The sequence below is a fragment of the Artemia franciscana genome, chromosome 11 (assembly GCF_032884065.1).
Source record: "Artemia franciscana chromosome 11, ASM3288406v1, whole genome shotgun sequence".
Taxonomy (NCBI): domain Eukaryota; kingdom Metazoa; phylum Arthropoda; class Branchiopoda; order Anostraca; family Artemiidae; genus Artemia; species Artemia franciscana.
This window is the reverse complement of record NC_088873.1, coordinates 34,579,993-34,606,757: the sequence shown is the minus strand read 5'-3', so window position 1 is coordinate 34,606,757 and position 26,765 is coordinate 34,579,993. Positions and strand designations below refer to the sequence as shown.

Below are 26,765 nucleotides of genomic sequence, written 5' to 3'. Positions count from 1 at the left end.
TAGTAGACGCTAGAGTTGTTATACACCAACAGCTATGCTCTAAGGCGAAATCTGCAAAATCTGTAAAATAAAGCTGGTAAAATTAGTAACTTCCTCTAAGGCTACAGAATTTCAATTATTACAAGGCTTCTCGTGTTAAAATAAAATTTACTTGGAGAAAAAAGAAGGCAAAGTAAAATATAAAAGAACAAAAAAAAACGAAAAAATAACAGATAGAGGCAGGTAAATCGTAGTAAATACTCGTAGACTATATAAACAGATGAGCTCCTTGATTAAGTACAAAATACAATTTAAAACCTTTTGCAATAAATTACAAGGACAAGAAAGTCACCGGGGAGGAGAATTTTCCATAAAAGGGGTGTCGGATATCCCAGCTTTATTTGAAAAACGATCAAAAATAAATAAAAATCAGGTTTTTTCAACTGAAAGTAAGGAGCAACATTAAAACCTAAAACGCACAGAAATTATTACGTATATGAGGGGGTTCACCCCCTCGTCAATACCTTGCTCTCACCACTAAAGTATTTTTAGCACTTTCAAAAGAGCTATTTATTTTAATTAAACGGCCTTTGTGATTCAGGGATCATTCTTAAAGACTAGGAACAAAATTTGAACTATAGCATAAAGAGTGAGATATCGAAAAGGGAGCGAACCCGTCTTATACATAGTAATTTCTGTTTGTTTTATTTTTTAATGTTGCTCTTTACTTTCAGTTGAAAAAACTTGTTTTTTATGAAAAAAGAACGAAGTAACTAACAACTCTACATCCAATGCTGTCATTAGCTGGATCGTATTGGTATAAATGCAAAGATGCAAGGCTAAACACAAAATAGCATCCTTAGCACTTTTAATGTTTCTAAAATACACTGCCCCTCCTTTCCTTTAAAAAATAAATCTTCTTTATTCCCTATATTTTTGCACAATAGTCATTCTTTGTGTAAAAAAAAGAATTAAATGCATCTGTGTGCAAGCGATTCCCTAGTGTATGCCAGAAAGGACATAAAAGAGCACAAATAAGCACCAAGTAATGATTAAATGATAAATGATTAATGATTAAATCTTAATGTCCCTCAAAATCTTTCAATATTCACGGTTTAAAACCGTATTCCATGCCAACAAGTTAACGCTTTAAGTTGTGTTGTTGTGCCCTTCAGTTGAGTTTAAGTTGTGCCCTAAAACTCTTGAAGCGTCCAGCGAAACATTGAAATCGGATGCCCAATTCTTAGCAAATGAAACGTGAAGAAAAAATTGGCCGGTACTTATGTATTATAGAGACCACACCGAAGAAGTGAAGTTAGGTTAGCTCTAATGATATACCGAAATATGATGAAAATATAACACTTTAGTAACAAAATTACGGAAACTTTAACAGAGACTTATAGAAAGCAAGACGCCACGGAACACATCACAATTATTACCTAGCCTAACCTAGACAACCCTATATATTAAATATTTAATTAAAATATACCTGTATGGTAGTTTATCTCAGTCAGGCTAAACGAATTATCTCCAATTAGGCACAGAGAAGCCGGCATTACAATATATCAGGGACAACAGTTTGGTCACTTTAATGCGTAAGTACCAATAGTCCAAAAGGGCAGTATTTTCTGCGTTGTTGTCTTGTTTAAACCTTTCCAGGCATGTACTATTTTGGAGCTAGCATATTACTTTGTTTTTATTCTCGGTACTATAAATATAAACCAATTATTGTGAACAGGATTAATGGGTGTCATTTTAAGAACAAATTCGGTGATAAATATACCAATGTCTCGGAAGGGCCAAACGGTAGTGCTTTCCTTTCTGTAGGGGTCAAGGTAGGAACTCAAAGACATCATCACTCAGCTTTGACTTGACCTCTAAATCCATTTGTGCGAATCCAAAGTGCCTTGACCATTCGGCCTTCCTAACCAATTGGTTGTCGTTGGATATTTGTTTGGTATGGTGGCCAATGATTTGACTCTGTAAGCTCAGCAAGAGTCGAGCCAGAGCTAAATGGGTACATGGAGAAATCTTATGGAGAAATACGGGAAGTGTCGGATGATTTGCCCCCAACCACGCATTGCACTCTCAGCCAAAGGCAGTGAATCAGGATATCGTTATATACCCAGGGCTGACCCTAGGTCAGCAGGCAAACAAGTGTTTTTTTAGAGGAGCAAAGTTTCAGCAGAGGGGGGGGGGGGTTAAAACTTAATAAACTGATATTATTTGAACTATGTGTAAAATAATAGTAATTTCAAAGATAATGTAAAGTCTTGAAATTTCTGGAATGAGGCATGGAGAAAAAGGTCAGTTCAAAATCCCCCCTCCTCCTAAGACTTGTCTGCGAAATTTGATCATTTGTTCTTACTATCAACGATTCGAAAGTGCTATCCTCAAAGCGCTAAAGCTACACAAGGCAAGATTTCTTGAGTTCCTGTCAATTGGAATTTAGCTGTATCTTCTCAATCGGGAAAATTTATCAGCGATAGGAGAAATTTCTATACCGTTGATTTTAATATAAGCCCTTCTTCGAACAATGGTTAAAAAATTTCTTGAAAATTTTAAAGTTGATGCTGATGACCTTTAAGGATAGTACAAGAGTGTGATATTTAAAGAAAAGAAATTTTAAGAAATCAAACTTAAAGGTCTGTTCATGATAAAACGTTGGATGATAGAAAACCTATTTATATTATAATAAGATTTTATTTTAATTCTATCTACTGGAGAACAAAAGAATGTTGTGCTAGCTATTCTGCGTTACGATGAATAAATAGGGATGCACTGAGGGACCAAAGAAAACTAAATGTTTACAACAATAATTAAATCAATGCACTATTAAAACAAACAACACTTTGCCTTCTTTAGCTGCTAAATAACATAAACTAAGATTGCCGAATGAATTTGAAGATAGGTTCTGCTCAACGGGCTGTTGAACAACGGTTTAAAAAAAATTGGTCGTGAAGCATGTTTGGGCCTAGTCTAATTTAGTAGAAACTACCAATTTGGTGATATTAACAAATTTCCATAGAAAACCATTCAGAAACATAAGACAATAACCATTATATTTCATTTACAAACAGAAAAATAAGCATTTACAACCCTTCAGAAGCACGCTAGAACTTGTTTCAGCGTCACTATTACCAGAGCAGCATTTTTTATTGTTCTATACGCGATCGAATAGGAAAGGCATGGGGTGTCTTCACAAGCACGAAGAAGTCACTCTGGAATAGACATGAATTAGCATCAAAACGAAGCTGAACGTCTACAAGGCAACTGTTTGATCAATCCTGCTGTACGCCTGTGAAATTTGGCCTTTAAAGGCCGAAGAAACATGTTCACTAGAAGTATTCAACCATTGCTGCATGAGGCACATACTATGGGTTAGCCGATGGTCTCATATATCAAACGCTAAGGTTCGAAGGCGTTGTGCCCAGAAGGCCTCACTCTCGCTAATCATGAAACAACAACGACTGAAATTCCTGGGACACATACTACGAAGACCAGCATATCTCACGATGTGCTCACCTGCAACCCCCTTCCAACTGGACGAGGAGACTAGGTGGAAAAAGAAAGAATCTCTGGCAGACATTCAAAAATGACATAGATCCTTGGGGTGACTTCTGCCGGCACGGACGTCATTGGGATAAGGACTGGCTGAATATTGCAGAAGAGGCTGGTGGTGGTAGATCTTCTTCGACTTTGTCAGTCATCCCATTGTCCATTGATGCCGAGCAGGATGGATCATCGTCTAGTTCCAGCCGAAAGTATTAAAAAGTCAGATCTCGCATAATTACGTATACATGTTTACATGATTGTCTGAAATTGGTGAATGTCGACATTCACCGGTGAATTTCCGAAATAATTTTTTTTTCTCCTTTGATATAGTCAGCGTTGTCAGTCAATTTTTTCAACTTTATGCAAGGTTTTATGCTGACACGTTAGGTTTTGAATCCATTTCTGACATTTATAACATAATCTGACGTAATCTAACTTTTACTTTTACCATCAAAGCTTTCATAAAACTGAAAAAGCTGATTTGCAAAGCTAACTGAATCCAAGCAGAGAAAGGTGAATTCCGGATATAGATTCCGGATGCTAATGTCGACATTAACCTGATTCCGGACATCCACAGTAACATGTATACTGTCTATACAAATTATACCAAAAAAATATAGAGAATATTTCTGCCTTCCTCCCCCCTCCTCTTTGTCTATCCTCCTCTTTTAATCTCTTTTTCACTTCTGGAGCTATCCCTACCTATCTCTCACTTATTTTCTTACTTACTATTTATGAATTAGGGTTTTAATAGCGTGTGTATCTATTTTTAATTTACAGGCCATTCAGCTTTTGTAGGGAAAATTACCTTGTATTTTTTGACTGATTTTTACACTTTTGTTTTGCTGTTGATGTTGCATAATGTGCACTTTTATATTTAACAAACAAAAAGTAACTCGAAAGCGACGACAAAACATTATTTGCATAAAATAACCACAATAAAAGCGACCTTGAAACTGCATAGGTCTGTCTAAAGTCTGCAACCAATGTACAAGAAGACAAGACATTTAAGATTAACTTTTCACACACAAATGGATCGTTTTATTAATGGACGATGTTTCACTGTTCTTACAATGTTTCATCGTTGTTACACCGTTTTTACACCGTTTGCTTTAAACCGTTCTACACCGTTATAAATTACAATATTTCACCGATAGTTTAAAGACGGTGTGTTGCATATTCTTATTTTACAAAAATTGGAAAAACTAGAAGCAACGGGATTTGCAATTTTAATTAAAATTGGGGCAAATTTTATAGAACCCTGTCATAGTGTATTGTCAGGTTAAATATTTTTAATTATCGGAGCGGGGGTATTCCCCAGTTTCATGAAGAATTATACACAATTTAAATAATACTTTGCACAGAAACTCAACAGGGAAAAGTCAATATAGAGTCAACTTAAAAGATCTACTTTTGAACACTATGAAAGTTTATATGTTCAGGGAAGTTCAACTTTGCTGTTTAATTTTTGAGATAGTAAGACTTCTAAGCTAACAGATCGTAAATGTTTTTCTTGTCCAGCAGAGATATTACCTGAATATTCGTAGTTATTGCTTGGTGTGAGGTGCACTGCTCAATTAATTAGTCTGAGTATACTAATAGGCGAGGTCTAGAGTCCACTTTTTGTTGTCTTAAAGCTGATCCAGATCCCCATTCAACCTTACCTTGGCTGTTTTATTGGCCTTAATTTCTGATGCTGTAAATGACATAATACCTGAACTGCAAAATTTTTCCTTACCTTAGCCCTTAGATCCTCTAGAGCCAGGGGTGGCGCATAGGGCGTCTACGAAACCTCGCCAGACATCTCAGAGCTGAGCTGCAGCCGTAACGTCCTCCGAAACGTCAGGAAAAAGTTTCCTGCAGCCGGAAACTTTTTCAACCGTCAATATTTTTGCTTAATGTTAGGGTATTTTATTAAAGCTTTTTATTTGGGAAATCTGATGAATGGCAGAGAAAGGTCTTTAAAATCATTTAAGAGCTTCCCAAATGTTAAAAGTAAAATCGGTTCTTCGTTACCTAGGCCAGGTCTCTTTCGATCCAAAGTTTGGGCACTAGCTTGTTAATCGAACCATCAAAGAAATTCAAAGGTTTCGGGAACGTTTATGAAACGAGAAGCGGTTCCAAGAAAGGTAAAAAGTCACAATAAAACATAATGTAAACAAAACAAGGTCACATAATAACTTAAGCTTAAAATAAATAGAAAATGATATTAGAGAATAAATTAGACGCAGATACAGGAATAGATTAATCAAAAATTACAGAAATTAAAATAAATAATCAATCAAATTTAAAGTGAATATTAATTACCGAAGTGGAATACGGCTACTACCTTTAGTAGCCTAACGAGGAGTTTTATTTGGGATTTACTGAAGACAGAAAACATCATAAACGTTTTCTCTTTCATAAAAATTGTTGAGACTTCCAGGAAATACCATCTTTATATATTGAACAATCAGTCTATTTTCATCCGCTTTCTTTTTATTAATGTTAATCAGTTTAATGGTTTTCTATTTTTCCTTTTTTTTTATCAATAAATAACACACCATTCAAAATACAAATCGTTTTCAATAAGATGCAAACGAAACTTCGGCTGTTTAAACGGTTTGATTCAGAAGAATGCCACCACTTTCATTTACACATCCTGATTAGCTTTGTAATATTATTAGATATTGTTGTTTTTTACAACCAAATATAATGATATTAATTTCTGAGCTCTCAGCAATTTTTTATTTTTTTGTAATATAAACGATATTGGAAAAACTGTGAAATATTTTTTTTTTTTTTTTTTTATAGAGTTCATATACCGCTCTGGTCTTGAGAAGGTCAGGAATGGGTGACCCTACTCCTGCTTGTGGTAGTCTTTGTTTGTTTAACGGTTGATCTGATTAGTCATTTGGATTTTGTTGGTTCTCAACATCTATATCAACATAATTTACCTTTGCAGTTCATCTGATTATTCATTCAATTTTGAATACCATTTATTTATTGATTGTCATTTCTGTTCGTTTTAAGTTTGAATTATTGGATGAATTTATTTCTGCTCATTGTAAGTTTAAATATAGCCTCTTTTTTTTGAAAAGATTATCCAACCCAATTTTCTCAGGTAAAATATATTCTCTACTATAAACTTTCGAATTTATGACTTCGTCTGGAGATCTTTCTGCATTTAAGAAGGCTATTGTGTACGTCTTTTGCTTTTGATCTTCCCACCGTAGATACGGAAAACAGTGTTTTCTATCATAACAAGGTTAATGAGGTGAAAGTAATAACAGCGCGGCTTTAGAACAGTAATACAAACAAAAATGAAAACTAAAAGTCTCTGAGATAAGGGGAAGAACGGGAATACTTTCCCTCTGCTGGGATTAAGGAATTGTATTCCTCTTAGACAAAAGGTATACACTTATTATTTTTTTTTATTAAAGTTTGACTTACAAAAGCTAATAAAGGAACTGAAGAGTAAGTGATTGGATCTATTGAATATTAATTGGAAACTTAAAGTTGTAATCTATTGTGGTATACTAGTTCGTAAAGGTAAAAATTCTTGGAAACTTAAAAATACATCAATTTGAAGCTATGGTAAGGCAGATCCCTGACGATGGTCTTTATTACTGGGACGTCATTTTAGTTCTTATTTGGGATTTAAAGAGAATGTTTTTGCAGCTACTACTAGCGTTGCTGGAATAAAGCAACGCTGGTAGTAGCACACTAGACCTGCAACGATTGCTTTGCCATCATTTATTTCAAACGGGAAGCCAACCTTTGCTGAGAGATGACATCATAGAAGCATGAGGGGCGTCTAATATTCTAAATGAGAATCATAGAATAAATATTCTATTGAATATTTATTGGAAAATAAAATTTGTAATCTATAATGGTACACTAGTTTGGAAAGGTAAAAGTTCTTGAAAATTGAAAAACACATCAATTTGAAGCTATGGTAAGGCAGATCCATGAAGATGGTCTTTAATACTGGAACGTCATTTTAGTTCTTATTTGGGATTTAAAGAGAATGTTTTTGCAGCTACTACCAGCGTTGCTAGAGTAAAACAACGTGGGGATACACACTAGACCTGCAACGATTGCTTTGCCATCATTTATTTTAAACGGGAAGCCAACCTTTGCTGAGAGATGACATCATAGAGGCATGAGGGGTGTCTAATATTCTAAATGAGAATAATAGAATAAATATTCTATTGAATATTTATTGGAAAATTAAAGTTGTAATCTATAGTGGTATACTATCTAGGAAAGGTTAAAATTCTTGGAAATTTAAAAATACATCAATTTGAAGCTATGGTAAGGCAGATCCATGTCGATGGTCTTTGTTACTGGGACGTCATTTTAGTTCTTATTCGGGATTTAAACAGAATGTTTTTGCAGCTACTACTAGCGTTGCTGGAATAAAGCAACGTGGGGATACACACTAGACCTGCAACGATTACTTTGCCATCATTGATTTTAGACGGGAAGCCAACCTTCGCTGAAAGGTGACATCATATAGAGGGTTCTAATTCACAAAAGTATAGGGAATTGAAAAACATTTTCTTCAGATTTTTAAATTAGAATAAAAACAAGGGTATTTTTCTGCATCAAAGTTGGCTTAAATCAGATTTTATTTTAACATTTTCAATGAAAATAACAGAATTATTTTTAATATTTTAAAATATAGAGGGAAGGTGATATGTACATCCTCTTAGTGGTGCCCCTAATACACAACTAACCAAAGAGCTCAAAACGATTTAGTGTAGAGCCCTTTTTGACAGCAATGAATGCGAGCTTCAAGAGTTCCTCAAGAAAAATGGCATAGGATCCAGAAACAAGATTCTCCTCGCGCACTCAGGTCTAGAAACTCAGACTAAGACGTATCTTTAAAATGCGAGCGGAAATAATATATATGACCTGTGTTGCCAGGCTGGGGTGTTTTCTGCCAACTGGATATTAAATTTCAAGTTTCCTAGGACGAATGACTAAAAACCTGCATGGCCGGTTTTTGCGCTACGATGCTTCAAATCTCGCTATTTTTGGGCTTAAATTTTCTCCTCAGTATTATAGTGTATCTTGGACTGTATGTGCTCCCTTTTTATTTGCGAACCTGGCTGATGGGTGCTTAAACGAACCCAAGCTTTAAACAAAATTCAAATAATGGTTACATGACTTCGATAAACCTGTCTTCAATCTCGCGCCTTTTAAGGACTTGGCCAGAGCTACTGGCCCGTCTTCTAACAGTTTATTTTGGTCCTTATATTACAGGATATATGTTCGGAACCTTTACAGTGAAGACTGCACAGGTACTGTCTAATGGAACCAGGTCCTAAATAAGAATAAAATTGTTTAGATCTTGCTTCTACTTTGAGATGGTTATTGAGATATAGAACGGTAAATCAGTTACTCAGGGTTTTTGTCATGACAATTCCACTGGTATACTTTTCAAAATGTATTTTCCAAATATACTTTTCCAAATATACGTTTCCACTGGTATACTTTCAAATTGAGAAGAATTTATTCCGTAAAGGAGGAGGACTGTCTCTTGCTCATCCACACCTCTATCCGAAGGTCGTAGAAACTTTGGAGTGTACTCATTGGATAAGAATTTAAGAGCTCTAGTCCCTTTTTTAAAATCCAGAGGGGGATTAACGCCAGCCACCGAAAAAGGACAAACGAAGATAAAAAAAACACTAATATCTTTAGATACGTCAAACGAGGTGAACTCTGTCCTTCGGGGCTTGTGATAGTCACTTTTTGAAATTAACTTTCTTATATCTTATGGTCTATGCCGATAAAAACCAGAAAAAAACAGAAACGTCTAACACCAAGGAAAAAGGAATTGCAACTAATCAAGTGAAGAAGAGAAGGGGAATGCCAGAATTTCTCGTCAATAAAACTAAAAGTAATTAAAATCTAACTTGCATTATGCTGGTCTCTTATTACTTGGATGGGGTTGGAGTAGCTTAAATGCATTTAGTTTGCTTTTTTGTGTGGGAGGTCGAGGGGGGGGGGTCAATGGTTTTTGATTTCCTCTTAAAAGAAATATTGTTTTTGGTTTTCTTATCCCTTCTTGCACTGTTCTTGTTGTTCCATTCTTCTGGTTTCGTATTACTTTCGTTTTTATTCTTTTGTTGTACTAATATAAATGAATAAATAAACCTTAAAACGAGTATAGGTATAGTTGAATATGCGAATCAAGCTTAAAACGAACAAAAACATTTTACTATTTTAGCATAGATGAAACCCAAAATGAACAGAAATTAAATAAACAATCAAAGCAAACAAACATACAACATGTACTAATATAAATGAATGAATAAATCTTAAAACGAATAAAGCTTAATTAAATATGCGAATCAAGATTGAAACGAACAAAAATCATTGCAAACAAGAGTTTGGGCACTGCCTCCTACCCTAACTGTATAAGTCTAAAACCTACTGCGTCATTGGCGCTTTACTGAAAATGAATTATACTAAAAATATTTTCTTACGTACTTATTCGTACTTTTCTTACGTACTGTAAAAGTCTAAAACTACTGCGTCATTCGTGCTTTACTGAAAATGAATTATATTACAAACATTTTCTTACGTACATATTACAAAATCGAAAATAAAAATGAGATTACAGTAAAATTAAATTTTAAAATGATGAGTTTTTTAGCTGCTGATATCATCATATATCAAATGTTCAGTTTAATTTTTATTTCTTCCCAAAACTTTTCGCGACAAATTTAGTTTCTCCACAAACAAGAATTTAGGTAATGCCACCTTCCCTAACTGTAAAAATATAAAGCCTACTGAGTCATTGGCGCTTAATTGAAAGGAAATTATAAATATTCTCTTTTGAAAATAAAAATTATACTATTCAATTTTTACTTATTCAATTTTATTTATTATAAAAAAGAATTTTCCTTTTTCGATTATATTTATTTAAACAGAGTTAAACCTTTAGTCTCTTATAGTATGTTAAACTCTAAATGCATATTAAATGGGTTCAATACCTTGTGGCAATTAAATGTTTCTCCTTGTATTAAAAAGTTACATTTAGATGCCTGCGGGTACAGAAATTCTAGCACACTACGGCATTGCAGGTGTGGGTGGTTCAAACAAATAACAAGCTAAGCATCATCCATGAAATCAGGTCCCACCCGGGTAAATAGCCTGTTGCTAAAATGGGTTCTCCCTATAACTGATTTAGTCTACCTATGCTCATCCATAACTGCTTTTTTTTTACAAACCTGTGCTTTGTGTTTAATTATTCTACAGGGAAGTTTTTGTAATGTTTATCTTTGTTTGAGTTTTCTGTTGAAGTGACAACCTTCAAAAGTCAAAATCATGTCGTTAGCTGATTTGAAAGTCGAACACTCGTCCTGAATGTTACTATTTGTTTTTCCTTCTAATTTTTATTTTTTAGTTAAATCTGTTCTCGTAGACGCTTTGTGACTTTTAAGAAAAATATCGGAAAAATTTCTCTGATTACCGGTGATTCTTTTTTTCCTACCGTTTTTTCTTCTTTGCTTCAGACTGCCAATGCAGCATAATGGCTTTTGATTATGACATTTAGGAGTTCACTAAAATGGTGAACTGTTCTGACTGAGGAAATTTGCAATACGACAGGCCAAAGACAGCTAATTCTCTTGATTGTCTGACTGAACATACTGACATATCCGTCCAGTGTCTTTGACCAGCTCCCTTGAAAGGTCTGGATAGATTTCAACTCTTGTTTCAGTGTCACAGTATACACGGTTGGGTCGTTTCGTTGGGCTCTTGTTCCGGTTTTAACCTACGCTTATGTGTAGGTTACCATATGTGCCGATTGTAATTATTTCCTCTTTTTACCAATCGAACTCGAACCTTCGATATTTGGATTAAAAAATTAATAAACTTGCCAGGAAAAATAGTTAGATTTTGGGCTATAATAGCCTTCCCTTTTTTTGAGCTAGTAATTGCGCCTATGTGTTCATCCAAAAACCTGGAAAAAATGTACATGACCAGTCACTGTGCCCCTACCTTTGGGAGGGCCACTTTAAGAAACTACCAAAGTTGCAGCCGCCCAGCCAAATTGAAGACTAGCTTTCTGCTGCTGCAATCTTTATTATCGTGGAAGAGGCTAATTGTACAGCAGAAGAAACTAAATCTGCCATATAAAAGCTGAAGAACAACAAATCACCAAGAGTATTTTGTTTAACGTCAAAATTCCTGAAGAATGATGGTCCATCCATAGTCATCTAGATGCAAATGTTGTTCAGTAGTTTGTGGCAATGCAAAATGATCCAATCAAATTGGAAGACTGGCACACTTGTGCCAGTTTTCAAGCGGTAGGGAAGCAAAGCAGAACGAGCAACAATTATTCTATTACTGCTCTTAGTATCTGGCAGACTAAGACAATATTTCATAAACCACAAAATAGCCGCCTCATCGAAACATGAATCTTCCCTGCCTCGGAATCCAGTGATGTACTGTACTCGTCACTGATGTGGCTCATAAGCCAGATCCTGATAATGAAGGTAAATGCTGTTCAGATAAAGCACCTACGCGAGACCAAACATTTCAGATGGTTAGACAGGGTACGGTGCTCAGAGATTTTTCGACACTCCCATTAGCCATAGTTATCTGACCAGCTCGATTCTTTCCCTTTACGTTTTCTCGTAACCTTCTTTACTTGCCTGCTCAAGCACCCGCCCGACTAATGTTCGGTTTTAACCCAACTACTAATGTCAGGAAACGAAATGAATATCTAACTCTTGCCCAAAAATATATCACTCTGAAGACGGCTTATGGCACTGGAATCTTGTTCCCTCTACACTGACAACGCTGGTGAGAAAAAAACTTTAAGGTAGTAAGTCAAAGTATGAACTGCAAATTTTTATTCTACCTGCTTTGCAGATAAAATAATAGCAAAATAAGGGGCTTTTTGTACCTATATATTACAATTGTTTTAATAAAGCATAATGCATAAAGAAAATTTATTTGCGAAACTGGGTGTTGATCACTGGGTAGTTCCAATGGCGCGTTAGATTTTGTGCTTTTGCTCATTTTTTTCTGCATGGTTTTTCTTATTGGTACTGATCAAAATCTCTCCAGAGATCTGTTCAATATTGGTTTGAACAACATTTTATTGTTCAAAGCGGCAGAGATCGTCGTTTTGCTAAGGCGTGATGACTCTTCTTACTCTAAACAGTACTGCAAGTGAATTTCCGTTTAAGTGAGCCATCTTCCAATTCTTATGGTTCCTAGTCATCCATAGAGCTTCCCCCCTAAAAAATCACACAATAAGACCAAAAAATAAACAACAGAGAGAGGTAAAACTCAATGAAAAGACAACAAACGAGACTTCGGCCAGTAGAAAGAAAAGATCAAACAATTCGTGGTAACGAACTGTAGTAAGGAGCGACCCGGCTCAATAGTAACCAAAACTCTAAAAAATTGAATTTTGATATCAATAGCTACATCAAAAGAATCGCATTTTGATGCTGATTTTAAATATATAAGTTTCATCAAGTTTAGTCTTACCCATCACTTACCCATCACTTAACCATCACAACTTAAAACGAACAGAAATTACTCCGTATATGAAATGGGTTGTCCCCTCCACAATCCCTCGCTCTTTATGCTAAAGTTTGACTCTTTGTCACAATTCTACTTTTTAAAACAATTAAAAGCTTTAGCGTAAAGAGCGAGGGATTGCACAGGGGACAACCCATTTCATATACGGAGTAATTTCTGTTCGTTTTAAGTTTTAATGTCGCTCCTTACTTTCAGCTAAAAAAATAAGCTTTTTTTTATTTAATTTCTGAACGTTTTTGAATTAATGCATGTTTGGTTTTGGCTCTCCGCACATAAATTATTAAAATTAAATTTATATACTAATATTTTTTTTGGCTAAATGGCTTTCTCTTAGTTTTGATCAGACGATTTTGAGAAATAAGGGGTGGAGAAGGAGGCCTAGCCGCCCTCCAATTTTTTGGTTACTTAAAAAGGCAACTAGAGCTTTTAATTTTTAACGAACGCTTTTATTAGTAAAATAAAAGACTAAAACAACGCGGATATTTCGCCTGTATGAAAACTAGGCGTCCTCGGCACAAGAGAAACAAAGATAAAAAGAAAAAAAAAACACTAAATTAAAAACAAATAAAACCAACAATAATATGAATAAAATACAATTGTCGCAACTGATCCACGTAGGGAAAAGAAGCTATTAGAGTTACTTCAATGAGTACATCGAAGCAACAGAGGAAAAAATTAAAAAAATTGAAATTGAGTTAACTATTTTGTTGCGAAATAATCCTCTTGTTAGCTATAGTTGAAGCATCTCTTTTTGGTCCAGTAGGTAATCTAGTCCCCAGATGATTATTTTTTTCTATTGAGTTGCGATGCTCAATAAACTTTTCAAGAAATTGCTGGTGAGATCTACCAATATAAAACTTTCCGTAAAAACAAGGAATTTTGTACACACCACTAATTAAATTTATCCGCGTTAAATCCTTCCGGGAATTAAGGAAACTACCTATTGGTCTCACCGATTGGAAGCATGTATCAATGTTATGTTTCGCAAAGTTCTTTTAAGTATCTCCCCAAAATTGGGTACATAAGGCAAAGAAATGAAACTTTAAGACTAGACACATTTAATTCTGAAGACTGCGAAACTCCAATAACACTATTGTTATGTTTAATGTGTTTATTTTTTTAATTATTCTGTCAATGAATTTAATCTGGTAACTAATGAACATTTCCTCAGCATTTTGAACAATTTGATGAGGCCACGGCTAGGGTTTTTTGAAAATAAACCAATAGTCAATAAGGGAAATAAGGCTTTACATAATCACCAGGGGACTAGATTATCTACTGGACCAAAAAGAATTGCTTCAATAATAGCTAACAAGAGGATTATTTCGCAACAGAATAATTAACTTAATTTTTAATTTTTTTAATTTTTCCTCAGTTGCTTTGATGTACTCATTGAAGTAACTCTAATGTCTTCTTTTGTCAGTAGCGACAAATGTATTTTATTAATATTGGTGGTGGTTTTATTTGTTTTTAATTTAGTGTTTTTTCTTTTTATCTTTGTTTCTCTTGTGTTGAGGACGCCGAGTTGGCATACAGCCGAAATATCCGTGTTGTTTTAGTCTTTCATCTTTTCTAGGGCCAACAACATTTCTGTTACAGTAACCCAAAAAGTGTTGTATCAATGATGTATGTAGTAGTACTAGTATTAGAACAATATTATTGAAAATAATCATCTTTATATAATAGCACAACAAAGGTGAAGCTTGCAAGGATGTGCTAAAAAAAAAAAAAAAGTATGGAGCATTAGACCATTTACCGAAACCGACATAAAAATAAACAAAAAATCACTAGGATATGAATATAAAAATATGTTTCTTGTTTCAGCTATTTCGCGTGATTTTTTGGAGTTGTGAGTTTACCAGTGAAATTTAAAATTCCTTTTTAGATGATTACAATAGATTAGTTCTTGATTGCACCCCTGCCGAAATAGCAGCTGCAAGCACGGAATTAGATCCAGATCCAGACTACATCAATGCCTCCTGGGCTGACGTAAGTTGTGTTTCTAATATATACAGCTTAACTACTTAACGACTATAGCTAAAACTTTTTGTTAGTTAGGATTGATTTAGAACATGGTTTTTCCACGAAAATGATTTTAAAAAAAAATACATTAAGGTCAAGACGAGTAAAAGTAAATTCGAATGGAAATTCGAAGTTGTTATTGTGAAGTTGAAGTTGTGTGTGTTCGAAGTTGTGAATGGAAGTTGTTTTTCTAATATATTACAGCTTAACTACTAAGCGACCGAAGCTACAACTTTTTGTTAGTTAAGATTAATTTAGAACACGGTTTTTCTACAAAAATGATTTAAAAAAAGAGTTACGTTAACCCCAAGACGAGCAAAAATAAATTCCAATGGAAATTCAATTGTAAAACGAGCATAAATCACTGTCAATAAATGAATTAAAACCAAACCGAACAGAAATTACAGCAAATAATCAAGTCAAACTTGAAACGATTATAAACTACCACAAATAGGAGTAGAGCCAACGCTCCCTATGCCTTTTAAATACCAGAACATAGTTTACACTTTCTTGAAAACAATTTTTATTTAGAGACTTGTTTTTTATTTGTCATAACATCTACAACGAAAAAGAAAGAAAATCACCATTATCACCAAGATTGCTAAAAATAACTAATGACATGTGGATTAATAGTTTAATATATCTTGAAATTCATTCTCTGAAAATCTCAAGAATTTTGAGTTTATTTACGTTCTAAAAGAAAAACGGTTTAAAACATTTTGTTTTTAGTAACGTGCAAATGATATATATGAACATCCCTCAAGACATGCCCTTCAATTTTCAATCCTGAGAATTTTACGTGATGCACCAAACGCTGACAGCTTTTTGTCAACTGGATGCATATATTTTTTTACTTACATCAACCCCCCCCCCTAAACTTACCTTACATCTAACAAATATATGCTTTTGAAAACCTTGTACGTGGATAGTGTCCTTTGTTCTAATTCAATATCCCGACAACACGCACCAAAGGTTCTAGCTAAATATCCTCAGCCATTCCTGTGATATTGTACAAACACTGCAATGACAATTTGTTTGCACATAGTGTCTTTTGAATTTGTTTTCTACCCTCTTCAACTTTCCTTGGAATTCTTTATTTAATAAATTTTTTAACTTAATATCCCACTCCGTTCTTGAGACACTTTATGTGTTATTTCAACAACCTAAATGCACTAAAACTCTTTTTATTTAGTTTAATAGCTGTAGTTGTTGCAGTAATAGTAGCACCAGTAGCAGTGTCTGGAGCACTAGTAGTAGCGTTTGCAATAGCAGTCACATTAGCAATCACAGTAGTAGTAGTGGTAGCAAAAGTAAAATTCGCAAGAAGCCGCAGTTGCAAGTAGTCATTGCTGTAGCCGCAAGTAGTTGCAGTCACGATTTCGAGTATTTGCCGTCGCAAGTAGTCAGTCACAATCGCAATTATTCACGGAGTTGCAGTCAAAAGCAGTCAGAGTCACAGTTGAAAGTAGTCACAGAAAATTCTTGAAAGTTTCAACTCCATCCGCAAATATTTTCGATGGATATTGCAGCCATACTATTTCACATACCATTTAACGCCTGAGCACATTTGATGTCTTCCAATTTACCTCCTCCCTTCGCCCTATCAATTCAAAATTATGTATCCATTTTCCCTCCAATACTTCCTCAAAGTTAACATGGTTTTCTGTATATAAAATAAAAAAAACAAGTTTTTTTAAATGAAAGTAAGGAGCGACATTAAAACTTAAAACGAACAGAAATTACTCCGTATATGAAAGGGGCTTTTCCTCCTCGACACCCCGCTCCTTACGCTAAAGTTTTTTATTGTTTTAAAAAGTAGAGTTGCGAGAAAGAATCAAACTTTAGCGCAAGGAGCGGGGTGTCGAGGAAGAAAAGCCCCTTTCATATACGGAGTAATTTCTGTTCGTTTTAAGTTTTAATGTCGCTCCTTACTTTCATTTAAAAAAACTTGTTTTTTTTATTTAATTTCTGAAAGTTTTTTAATTAATGCGTGACTGATTTTGGCTCTCCGTACATAAATTATTAAAATGAAATTTGCATATTAATTCTTTTTTTGGCTAAATGGCTTTCTCTTAGTTTTGATCAGACGATTTTGAGAAATAAGGGGTGGGGAATGAGGTCTTGTTGCCCTCCAATTTTTCGGTTACTTAAAAAGGCAACTAGATCTTTTATTTTTAACGAACGTTTTTATTAGTAATAAAAAATACGTAACTTAAGAATTAACTTACGTAACAAACTTTTATATTCTTATATTTTTGATTATATATATGAGGGGGTTGGTCCCCTCGTTAATACCTCGCTCTTCACACTAAATCTTGTTTTATCCCAATTCTTTAAGAATGACCCCTGAATCAGAAAGGCCGTAGAATAAATAGTTGAAATTATTTAAAAAAAATTTAGCATAAAGAGTGAAGTGTTTATCTCCTCCTAAATACCTCGCTCTTTATGCTAAAGTATTTTTAGAACCCCTCATATGCGTAATAATCTCTGTTCTTTTTTAAGTTTTAGTGCTTCTCCTTACTTTCAATTGAAAAAACTTTTTCATGTTTATATTTTCATTGTTTTTTTTTTATAGTAATGCTAGAAAGTCCTGCGCCCTTTTCATTGAATTTCTCTTCCCCCATGAAATATCAAACAGTTCGTGGTAACGAACTGTTTGAGATCCTCCCATATAGCCCCCTCCCCTGAACCCCACACCCAAACCAAAAAAATCCCCCTGATAACGTCGGTACACTTCCCAGTAACCATTACTGTATGTAAACATTGGTCAAAGTTTGTAACTTGCAGCCCCTCCCCCAGGGACTGTGGGGGGTAAGTCATCCCCAAAGACATAGTTATTATGGTTTTCGACTATGCGGAACAAAATGGCTATCTCAAAATTTTGATCCGTTGACTTTGGGAAAAAAATGAGCGTGGGAGGGGGCCTAGGTGCCCTCCAATTTTTTTGGTCACTTAAAAAGGGCACTAGAACTTTTCATTTCCGTTAGAATGAGCCCTCTTGAAACACTCTAGGACCACTTGGTCGATACGATGACCCCTGGAAAAAAAAACAACAACAACAAAAAACAAATAAACACGCACCTGTGATCTGTCTTCTGGCAAAAAATACGAAATTCCACATTTTTGTAGATTGGACCTTGAAATTTTTCCTAGATGATTCTCGGATACGCTGAATGCGATGGTGTAATTTTCGTTAAGATCCTGTGACTGTTAGGGGGTGTTACCCCCTATTTTCCAAAATAAGGCAATTTTTCTTAGGCTCGTAACTTTTGATGACAATAACTAAACTTGTTATTGTCATATATTTATATATTTTTGACTTATATATTTGAAACCAGCATAAAAATCCGATTCTTTTGATATATCCTTTAGCATCGAAATTCCGTTTTTTAGAGTTTCGTTTACTATTGAGCCGGGTCGCTCCTTACTACAGTTCGTTACCACGAACTGTTTGATATATATATATATATATATATATACATATTAATATATAAATATATATATATATATTTATATATATATATATATATATATATATATATATATATATATATATATATATATATATTTATACATATTTATACATATTTATATATATATATATATATATATATATATATATATATATATATATATATATATATATATATATATATATATATATATATATATATATATATATATATATATATATATAAAAAATATTGAAAAATATATTATATATTGAAAAATTTATTATTGAAAAAAAATCAAAACCTTAAGGAATAAATATCAGTATGAATCAATTAAACTGACAATCCAAGTTCATTTGTTGTTGTTTTTTTCAGACATATTTAAATGATTTTTGGACTATTGGTAACAAGATGTCTATCTCACAATTTCAATTGAACTTATTTTGGGAAAAGAGGATGTCAGGGACGGGGACTAGTTGCTTTCTATGATGTTTGACTTTTAAAAGAGAGCTAGAACTATTTACGTTTCAAATCAAATGAGTATATATAACTTATAACCCTTGCGCTAAGGGCTCAGGGTGGGGGGGGGTCATCCTCAAAGACATAATTTCCAGACCATTTAACTGCGCTGAACAAAATGGCTATCTCAAAATTTTGATGATTTGTATTTTGGGAATTGTTGGGCGTGGGGGAGGGGGCTTGTTGCCCTCCAATCACTTTTAACTATTAAAAAGGTCATTTCAGTTTCCAATCGAATGATCCTTTTTTGAAGATTTTACAACAACAAATGGCCATCTGGCCATCTAAAAATTTCTATCAGATGCATTTTGGGAAAAACGAGGTGTTGGGGGGGGGCTATCCGCCCTCCAATCACTTTGAATCTTAAATGGGTACCAGAACTTTCGACTACCAAGCAAGTGAGCCCACCCAAAGTTTACACGACCACTCTTTCTCTAAAAACCTTATATGCGTCCAGGGCATAACTTACAACCCTTGCCTCAAGGGTGGCTGGAGGGGGGATTGTAATCCTCAAAGACATACTTTTCTGACCTCTTAACTATGTTGAACAAATTAACTTCTCGAAATTTTGATTGAATGTGTTTGGGGAAATGGTGGGCACGTGAGGGGGGTTAGTTCACCTCCAATCACTTTTGACTATTAAAAGGGGCACTAGCCCCTTCAATTTTCAATTGAATGAGCCTTTTTTGAAGTTTCTACGACAGCAAATGGTCGTCTATAAATTTCTATAAGCTGTATTTAGGGAAAATACGAGATGTTGGGGGGGGGGGGTATTCACCCTCGGATCACTCTAAATCTTAAAAAGGACACTAGAACTTCTGAATACCAATCCGAAGTTTATACGATCAATCTCTTATGTAAACATTATATACCCCAGGTATAACTTACAACTCTGGCTATGAGGGCTGTGGGGGAGGGTCATCTTCAAAAACACAAATTCCGAACCTTTCAACTACATTCGACAAAATGGCCATCTCAAATTTTTTATCGTTTGTGTTTGGAGAAATGGTGGGTGTTGGAGTGGTGTTAGTTGCCGTCCAATCACTTTCGACCAGGCCACTATCCTTTTCAATTTCCAATCGAATGAGCCCTTTTTAAAGTTTCTGTGACAACAAATGACCATCTGAAAATTTTATATCAGATGCATTTCGGGAAAATCCGAGGTGTCCTTTTGATAACCTGTATGTTCATATGCTTCTTTAAATTTTGATCTCAATGCTCTTAGCCCTATAAGTAGTTGCAATTGAAGTAGTAGTAGAATTAGTATTAGTAGTATTAGTAGTGAATGGAGCAGTAACATTAGTATTAGCAGTAATATTGCCTTTTGGTGAGAAGAACTTCTCCTTTAAGCATTCTCTGAAAGTTCCCACTTAATGCCCAAATCAATTCTTGATATACGCTCTTTTAAAAATGTCCATGCACGTAGCGTCTTTTGATGGTGGTAGGTGTAGTAGTATTGGCAGCGTGCAAGTATTGCCTTTTTCTCATTTCCCTTATCATTTCCGTAATTTGTAACTTAATATACTCAGTTATTCCTTTGTTACACCCTTCTGGCATTCCGTACACACATAACGTGTTTTGATTTAGTTCAACACTCCCCTCATCATTCTGCAAAGGCTCGCCTGAATGCCCTTCGTCTTCTTGGAAAATAAAGTTCAAATATGTATTCCTTTCTCAATAACATATACTATGTGTAAACAATAAACGAATTACCTAACTTACAGCCTTTGTCCTGAGGACTGTGGGAAGGTTGATATCCCTAAACACATAATTACCGGATCTTTCAACAATGCTAAACAAAACGGCTCTTTTAAAATTTCAATCAGATTTTTTTGGAGAATGATAGGCTTGTGAACTTCTGACTTGCAATCAAATGAGCTCCATCCGATCCAAAGTTTATGCGATCATCCGTTCCATAAAAACCTTACATGCGTCGGAGCATAACTTACAACCCTTGCCCATGGGTCCGGGGTTGTGTCCCCCCTAAAGACATTGTTATATAATTTTTGGACTGTTGGTAACAAAATGGCTATCGAACTATTTCAATTGAAGGCGTTTTGGGAAAAGAGGATGTCAGGAAGGGGGGGGGGGGCTAGTGTCTCTCCATAATGTTTGATTCTCAAATAGGAACTATAACCATACATTTCCAGTCAAAAGAGCCTCTTCTAAAGTTCACACGACCACCCCTTCCATAAAAACCACTGGGGCATAACTTAAAACCCTAACCCAAGACTCTGGGGAATTCTGTCAACCCTAAAGGCGTTATTATATGATCCTTGCACTATTTTTGAACAAATGGTTATCGCAAAATTTCTATCGGATGTCTTTGTTCAAAATACTATGTTGGGGGGGGGGGTGCTCCCAATCACTTTGATTATTAAAAAAGGCATTATAATTTCTGATTTTCATACGAATGAGCCCCTCCAGAGTTTATACGAACAACCCTTCCATGAAAACCTTATTTGTCCCTTCGGTATAGCTTACAACCTTTGCGCTGAGGGCTGTGGAAATGCGTTTCTGGAAATTGATAGGCGGGGGGGGGCTTATTGTCCTCCATTCATCTTTGACTATTAAAGGGGGCATTAGCCCTTTCAATTTCCAATCGAATGAGCCTTTTTCGAAGTTTCTCTGGAAACAAAGGTTCATCGGAAAATTTCTATCAGATCTATTTCGGGAAAATATGAGGTGTGGGGGCGTTTCAGCCCTCTGATTACTTTGAACCTTAAAAAGAACACTAGAAGTTCTGATTACCAATCATATGAGCTCCCTCCAAAGTTTATACGACCATGCTATAAGAACTTTATATGCCCCCAGGGCGTAACTTATAACCCTTACCCCAAGGGCTGTGGGAAGGGGGTTGTTATCCTCAATGACATAATTTCTGAACCTTCCAACTACGCTGAACAAAATGGAAATCTCAAAATTTTGTTTGGATGTGTTTGGGGAAATTGTGAGCGCGGGAGGGGGGTTAGTTGCCCTCCAATCACTTTCGACAGTTAAGAAGGGCCCTAGCCATTTCTGTTTCTTATCGAATGAGCCCTTTGTGAAGTTTCAACGACAACTGTTTCGATATGAAGTGCTCTGGTCTAAGAAAAACCAAAAAAAATTAACAAAATTATATGATCATTGTGCTCACATCCCTCTTAACTTAGGCAGCGCTATTGTGCTGCGTGTAGTATCTGTTCGTTTCATGTTTCGAAAGTTTATTGATGATGATTTGGTAGTTGTACAATTTGACTATATTTCTGCTCATTTTTGGTTTAATTTAGCTCTTTGCTTTTCTTTGAAATTTTTATTTTGTGGTAATTTTTTTTATTAATTACCAATTGAAAAGTGCATTTGAAATATATGTAAAATAGCTGTGTTGCTTAAAACCTCTCGAGATGTCCTAATTGAGCTTTATAATTTTTGCAAATTTTTACATTTTTGCACATTGTGTAGTTTCACATTATTTGTAATAGCCTGCTAAACTTTGACATAATGGAAATATATAGACATACAGATGTGGGAATAGCTAAGATAGACCTAATATATCTCCAAGTGCTTCTCTAAGTTCCCACCCCCCAAAAAAACTACTTTTTAAATATCAGAATATCTCTTCTCCCTTCAAAAATATTCTGAACCTCCTTTTCCTTATAAATTTGTGGTAGGTGAACGTTATTTATTGGAAAGAAATAGAAAGAAATTAATGGTAAAATTTGCCTTCTATGATCTGTAGTTTATCTCACGGGCGCTTAGAATTATTGTGTGTTGCGTAAAAATGAAGAATTCAAAAATTCTCTATATTGATAGCATAAATAACGTAAAGAATAAAATTTTTATAAATTCCGATCTTTTTAATATATTTTAGCTATACATGTAAATGTTAAAATTTTATTTTTTAGAGTTTACTAAAGCCAAACGCCTACATCGCTGCTCAGGGACCAAACGAAAGAACTTTGATAGACTTCTGGAAAATGATTTGGCAGACAAAAGCATCTGGGATTGTTATGCTAACAAAAACGTTTGATTTTATACGAGTAAGTATGATTTCATACTTTTAATTAGGTATTTAGAATGTATGAAAGTAACTTTTGGAAGATGATTGCTAAGCTCTAACTTCAAAAAAGTCTTGAATTTGTTATGTCAAAAACTAGCTTAAGAAATGTAAGGATTAAAATGTTATATTAAGAAATATATAATTAAGAAATATAATGATTGTCTTAAATTAAGTCTCAAGTCTTATTTTATCATAGGCAGTCCAATAGTGCTGCCTAAGTAAACGTGTTGACATCTTCATTATCATTAGAGACATAGTTAATGGACGTTTGCACAGTACTGAACAAAATAGCTATCACAAAATTTCAATTGGATGTGTTTGGAGAACCACTGGGTTTTGGAGGAGGCCTGTTACCCTCGAATTGCTTTTGACTCTTAAAAAGAGCAATAGAACTTTTAATTCCAATTGAATGAACTCCTTCAAAACTTTCTAAGATATTGATACCTAAAATAGGGCTGCAATGCCTATGATATTCCTTATATGCCCATTTGAAAACCAGCATATGCATAGTTTTTTTTTTGATTGAAATTTTCCCAAAACGCCCCCTTAGCGTTATTAGTTACAGTTATTGTAGCGGTAGTATTAATAGTATACAGATAGTGCATTCTGGTTAGTTCAAAATCTGCCGGAACAAACCCTAAAAGATCCAACTTAATAATGCAAGCCGTTTTTGAAATATTAATGGTGCACCTTTAGACGACCTACATATTCGTAGTTCGTTTCGATTTCGTTCAACATCCGCCTAAACGTTCCTTGGAAGCTTGACCTTAATACCCTTTGCTTGGATAATAGCAATATGTGAAGTATTGGTAGAAGCACTAGTAGCAATATGCACAATACCCCTATGGTTTTCTTCAACATCTCCCTCAACACACACTGAAAGTTTCAAATTAATGCCATAAACCGTTCCTGAAGCATTGCCGATGCGTTTTCTTCACAACCTGTATGTGCATAGTGTGTTTTAATTCAGTTTAGCACTGTTTCAGTATTCTCAGAAATTTTCGTCTCAATACCCTTAACTTTAGTAGCAGAAGAAGTAGTGCCAGTAGTAATAGTAGTGGCAGTAGTGGTGGTAGCAGTAGAATTAACAGTAAAAACCTTAGATTTTGTAGCAATTGTATTAATAGTAGCAGTATTGGTAGTAGTAACAGTAGGAGTTGTAGTAGTAGTAGCGGTGGTGGAAACAGTAGTAACAGGACGCAAAAATTGTCTTTTGGTTAGTTCACAGTTCAAGCCCTGTAAGTTTCAACTTCAAACACCAAGCCGACCCTAAGATATTAGCGATATTCCCCTTTAAGCGATTGATAATCTTCCGTTCACAGGAAGTTCATACTCAATACCCACATCCATTTTTGAGATGCGACTTTTTGACAATATACGTACACATAGCGTGTTTTGATTTAATCCAAATTTCCCCTCAATTTTCTTTAAAGTTTTTATATTCATTTGCTAAGCCTTAATTGTATTAGTATCATAGTAGTAGTAGTGGTAATAGTCGGAGCAGCAGTTTTGATTACGTGTTTTGATTTTGTTCAATACTCCCTTAAACATTCTCTGAAAGGCTCACCTGAATGCACTTTTTTATGGACACTAAAGGTTAAACATGCCCACCCTTTCTCAATAACAAATACTATGCGTCAAAAGAGGGGGAATTGCCCTTGCCCTGAAGGCTCTGGGGATGTGGGATTGACATCCCCAAAGATATAGTTACTGCACCTTTCAGCTGTGTTGAAAAAATAGCTATCCCCAAATTTTGACTTGATGTGTCTGGAAAATTGATTGGCGTTGGATGGGGGTTGGTTGCCCTCTAATCACTTTTCACTCTTAAGAAGACCACTAGGACTTTAATCGAATGAGTTCCTTTCGAAGTTTTTAAGATAACTCCTTGTATAAGAAGTACCTTAGTGGAAAGAACTTACGTAGTGTCTAACTCCAAACGAGCAAAAATTAACACGATTAAGGTTGACGCCCTTCATGATTTCTGGAGACCAGAACATAATTTCCACTTTGCTGAAAAAAATTCATTTAAATGTTTTCATTTTTCAACTTTAATAAACCCAAAATTATTAAGACTTTAAGGAATAGAAATCAATGTATGTGCTATTAAACTGTCAATCCAATTTTTTTTTTTTCATTCAAGTGAAAATTATGTTCTAGTCTTCGTAAGACAGGGGGAGGGGGTCAGGCCTGCTCATTTTAATTTCTGCTCGTATTGAGTTTGACTTGGTTATCTATCGTAATTTATGCTTGTTTCAGGTTTTATTTACATACTTATTATGATTTATGGCAGTTTTACGCTTGAACAATTATTTGGCTTTATTTCTGCCCATTTTTGGGTTAGAGCAGCTTTTTTTTGTTTTTCTTTGAAAACTCCAAAAGCTTTATTTTTGGAAAAGTTTTTTTTTAAAAGAAAATAGCGGTATGAATAAGATAATCAAACGCTTTGCGTGCATTGTGACCTACAAGCACAAAATTTTCTCCTGATTCATCAGTTGAATCAATCTGTTTGCGACAATGGACAAAACGCGAGCGCAGTTGAGTCACGGATGGAAACCAAACTGATATGATGGAACATAACGTTTATGTTCAGATGGTCGATCAAGAGCAGTTCAAAAACTTCACAGAGAGCAGTAGCCACTGCTATAAGGTGGAACGACGAGCACTGGGTGGCTAATTTGCCTCTCTTTGCTTTTGAGGTGAAATTTCCAATTCAGAAAGAAGAAGGTAAAACTTCTTGGATCACAATGATTTGCCTTAAAATAGCAATGTCAATAGCCATTATCCCACTGCCATGGAGAATGTGAAGAGCGCTCTATGCCGGAATGTTCTTATGTTTTAAGTGCAGCATCGGCCACACTACAAGATCAACTGAGACAGCAAAGTGATCTGGAGGTAAAAGTTAGGGTAAAAGTAAAGGATGCGGCACTAGAGTATTAAAGGGCAAACCGGTGGTGGTGATCTCTATCTAACCATCAGCCTGGAAGTGTAATGGGGGATGGGGGCCAGCCATCCTGTGTTTTTGCACACCCTTCCTGTTTACCTTCCCCATATTTCTTGAGGTACCCAATTAGAGCTGGGTCTAATCTGGCTGAGCTTACAGAGTTACGTCAGTGATTTTCGTCCCAAACCAAATATCTGGCGACACCTGGAATCGAACCCTCGGCGTACAAAGGACAATCCTTTGTGCAAAAGATTTCAAATCCAGTGAGCTATCCACCTGTCTAGAACAACTCCAAACAAATAGAAGTGGATCGTTCAGCTGGCACCGAAAAAGTCGTAAAATTTTTAAAAGTCCTAAACCCATGAAAAGCCTATGATCCATGAGAAAATGTTCTTGCAAGCAAAGAATATCATAACTAGAAAGCACGTCTTTTATTACAGGAAATTTAACTGAAATTCCACCATTTATATTCCATGATAAAAGATATACTGCTTGTGGGAAAGTAGGCAGGTATATTTTATACTGCAAGCTTTGCCGGCTGACTCTTATTTTTCGAACATTTTATGGAATAGCAGGTATGATCGACAGGGTTACTTTCATGGCCTAGCGTTATTTTTTGAACATAAGGATGCACGGTTCATATTGTGATCACAAGAACCAGATCTATATCAGAGCACCTGATTCAAGCACTGGGAGGCCAGATGTC

At 35.1% G+C, this 26,765-nt stretch overlaps 1 protein-coding gene across 2 annotated transcripts in view; it reads left to right on the top strand.

Annotated features, from left to right (window-relative positions):
* LOC136033126 (receptor-type tyrosine-protein phosphatase kappa-like) overlaps nucleotides 1-26,765 on the top strand; it is a gene marked incomplete in the record, with an annotated part of 235,592 nt that overhangs the window by 34,793 nt on the left and 174,034 nt on the right. Inside the window, 3 exon segments of one of the 2 annotated variants that reach the window (XM_065713757.1) lie at nucleotides 1,518-1,574; nucleotides 14,972-15,075; nucleotides 22,964-23,098. In XM_065713757.1, the coding sequence (XP_065569829.1) occupies nucleotides 1,518-1,574; nucleotides 14,972-15,075; nucleotides 22,964-23,098 (296 nt within the window). 2 annotated transcript variants of the gene reach the window in all.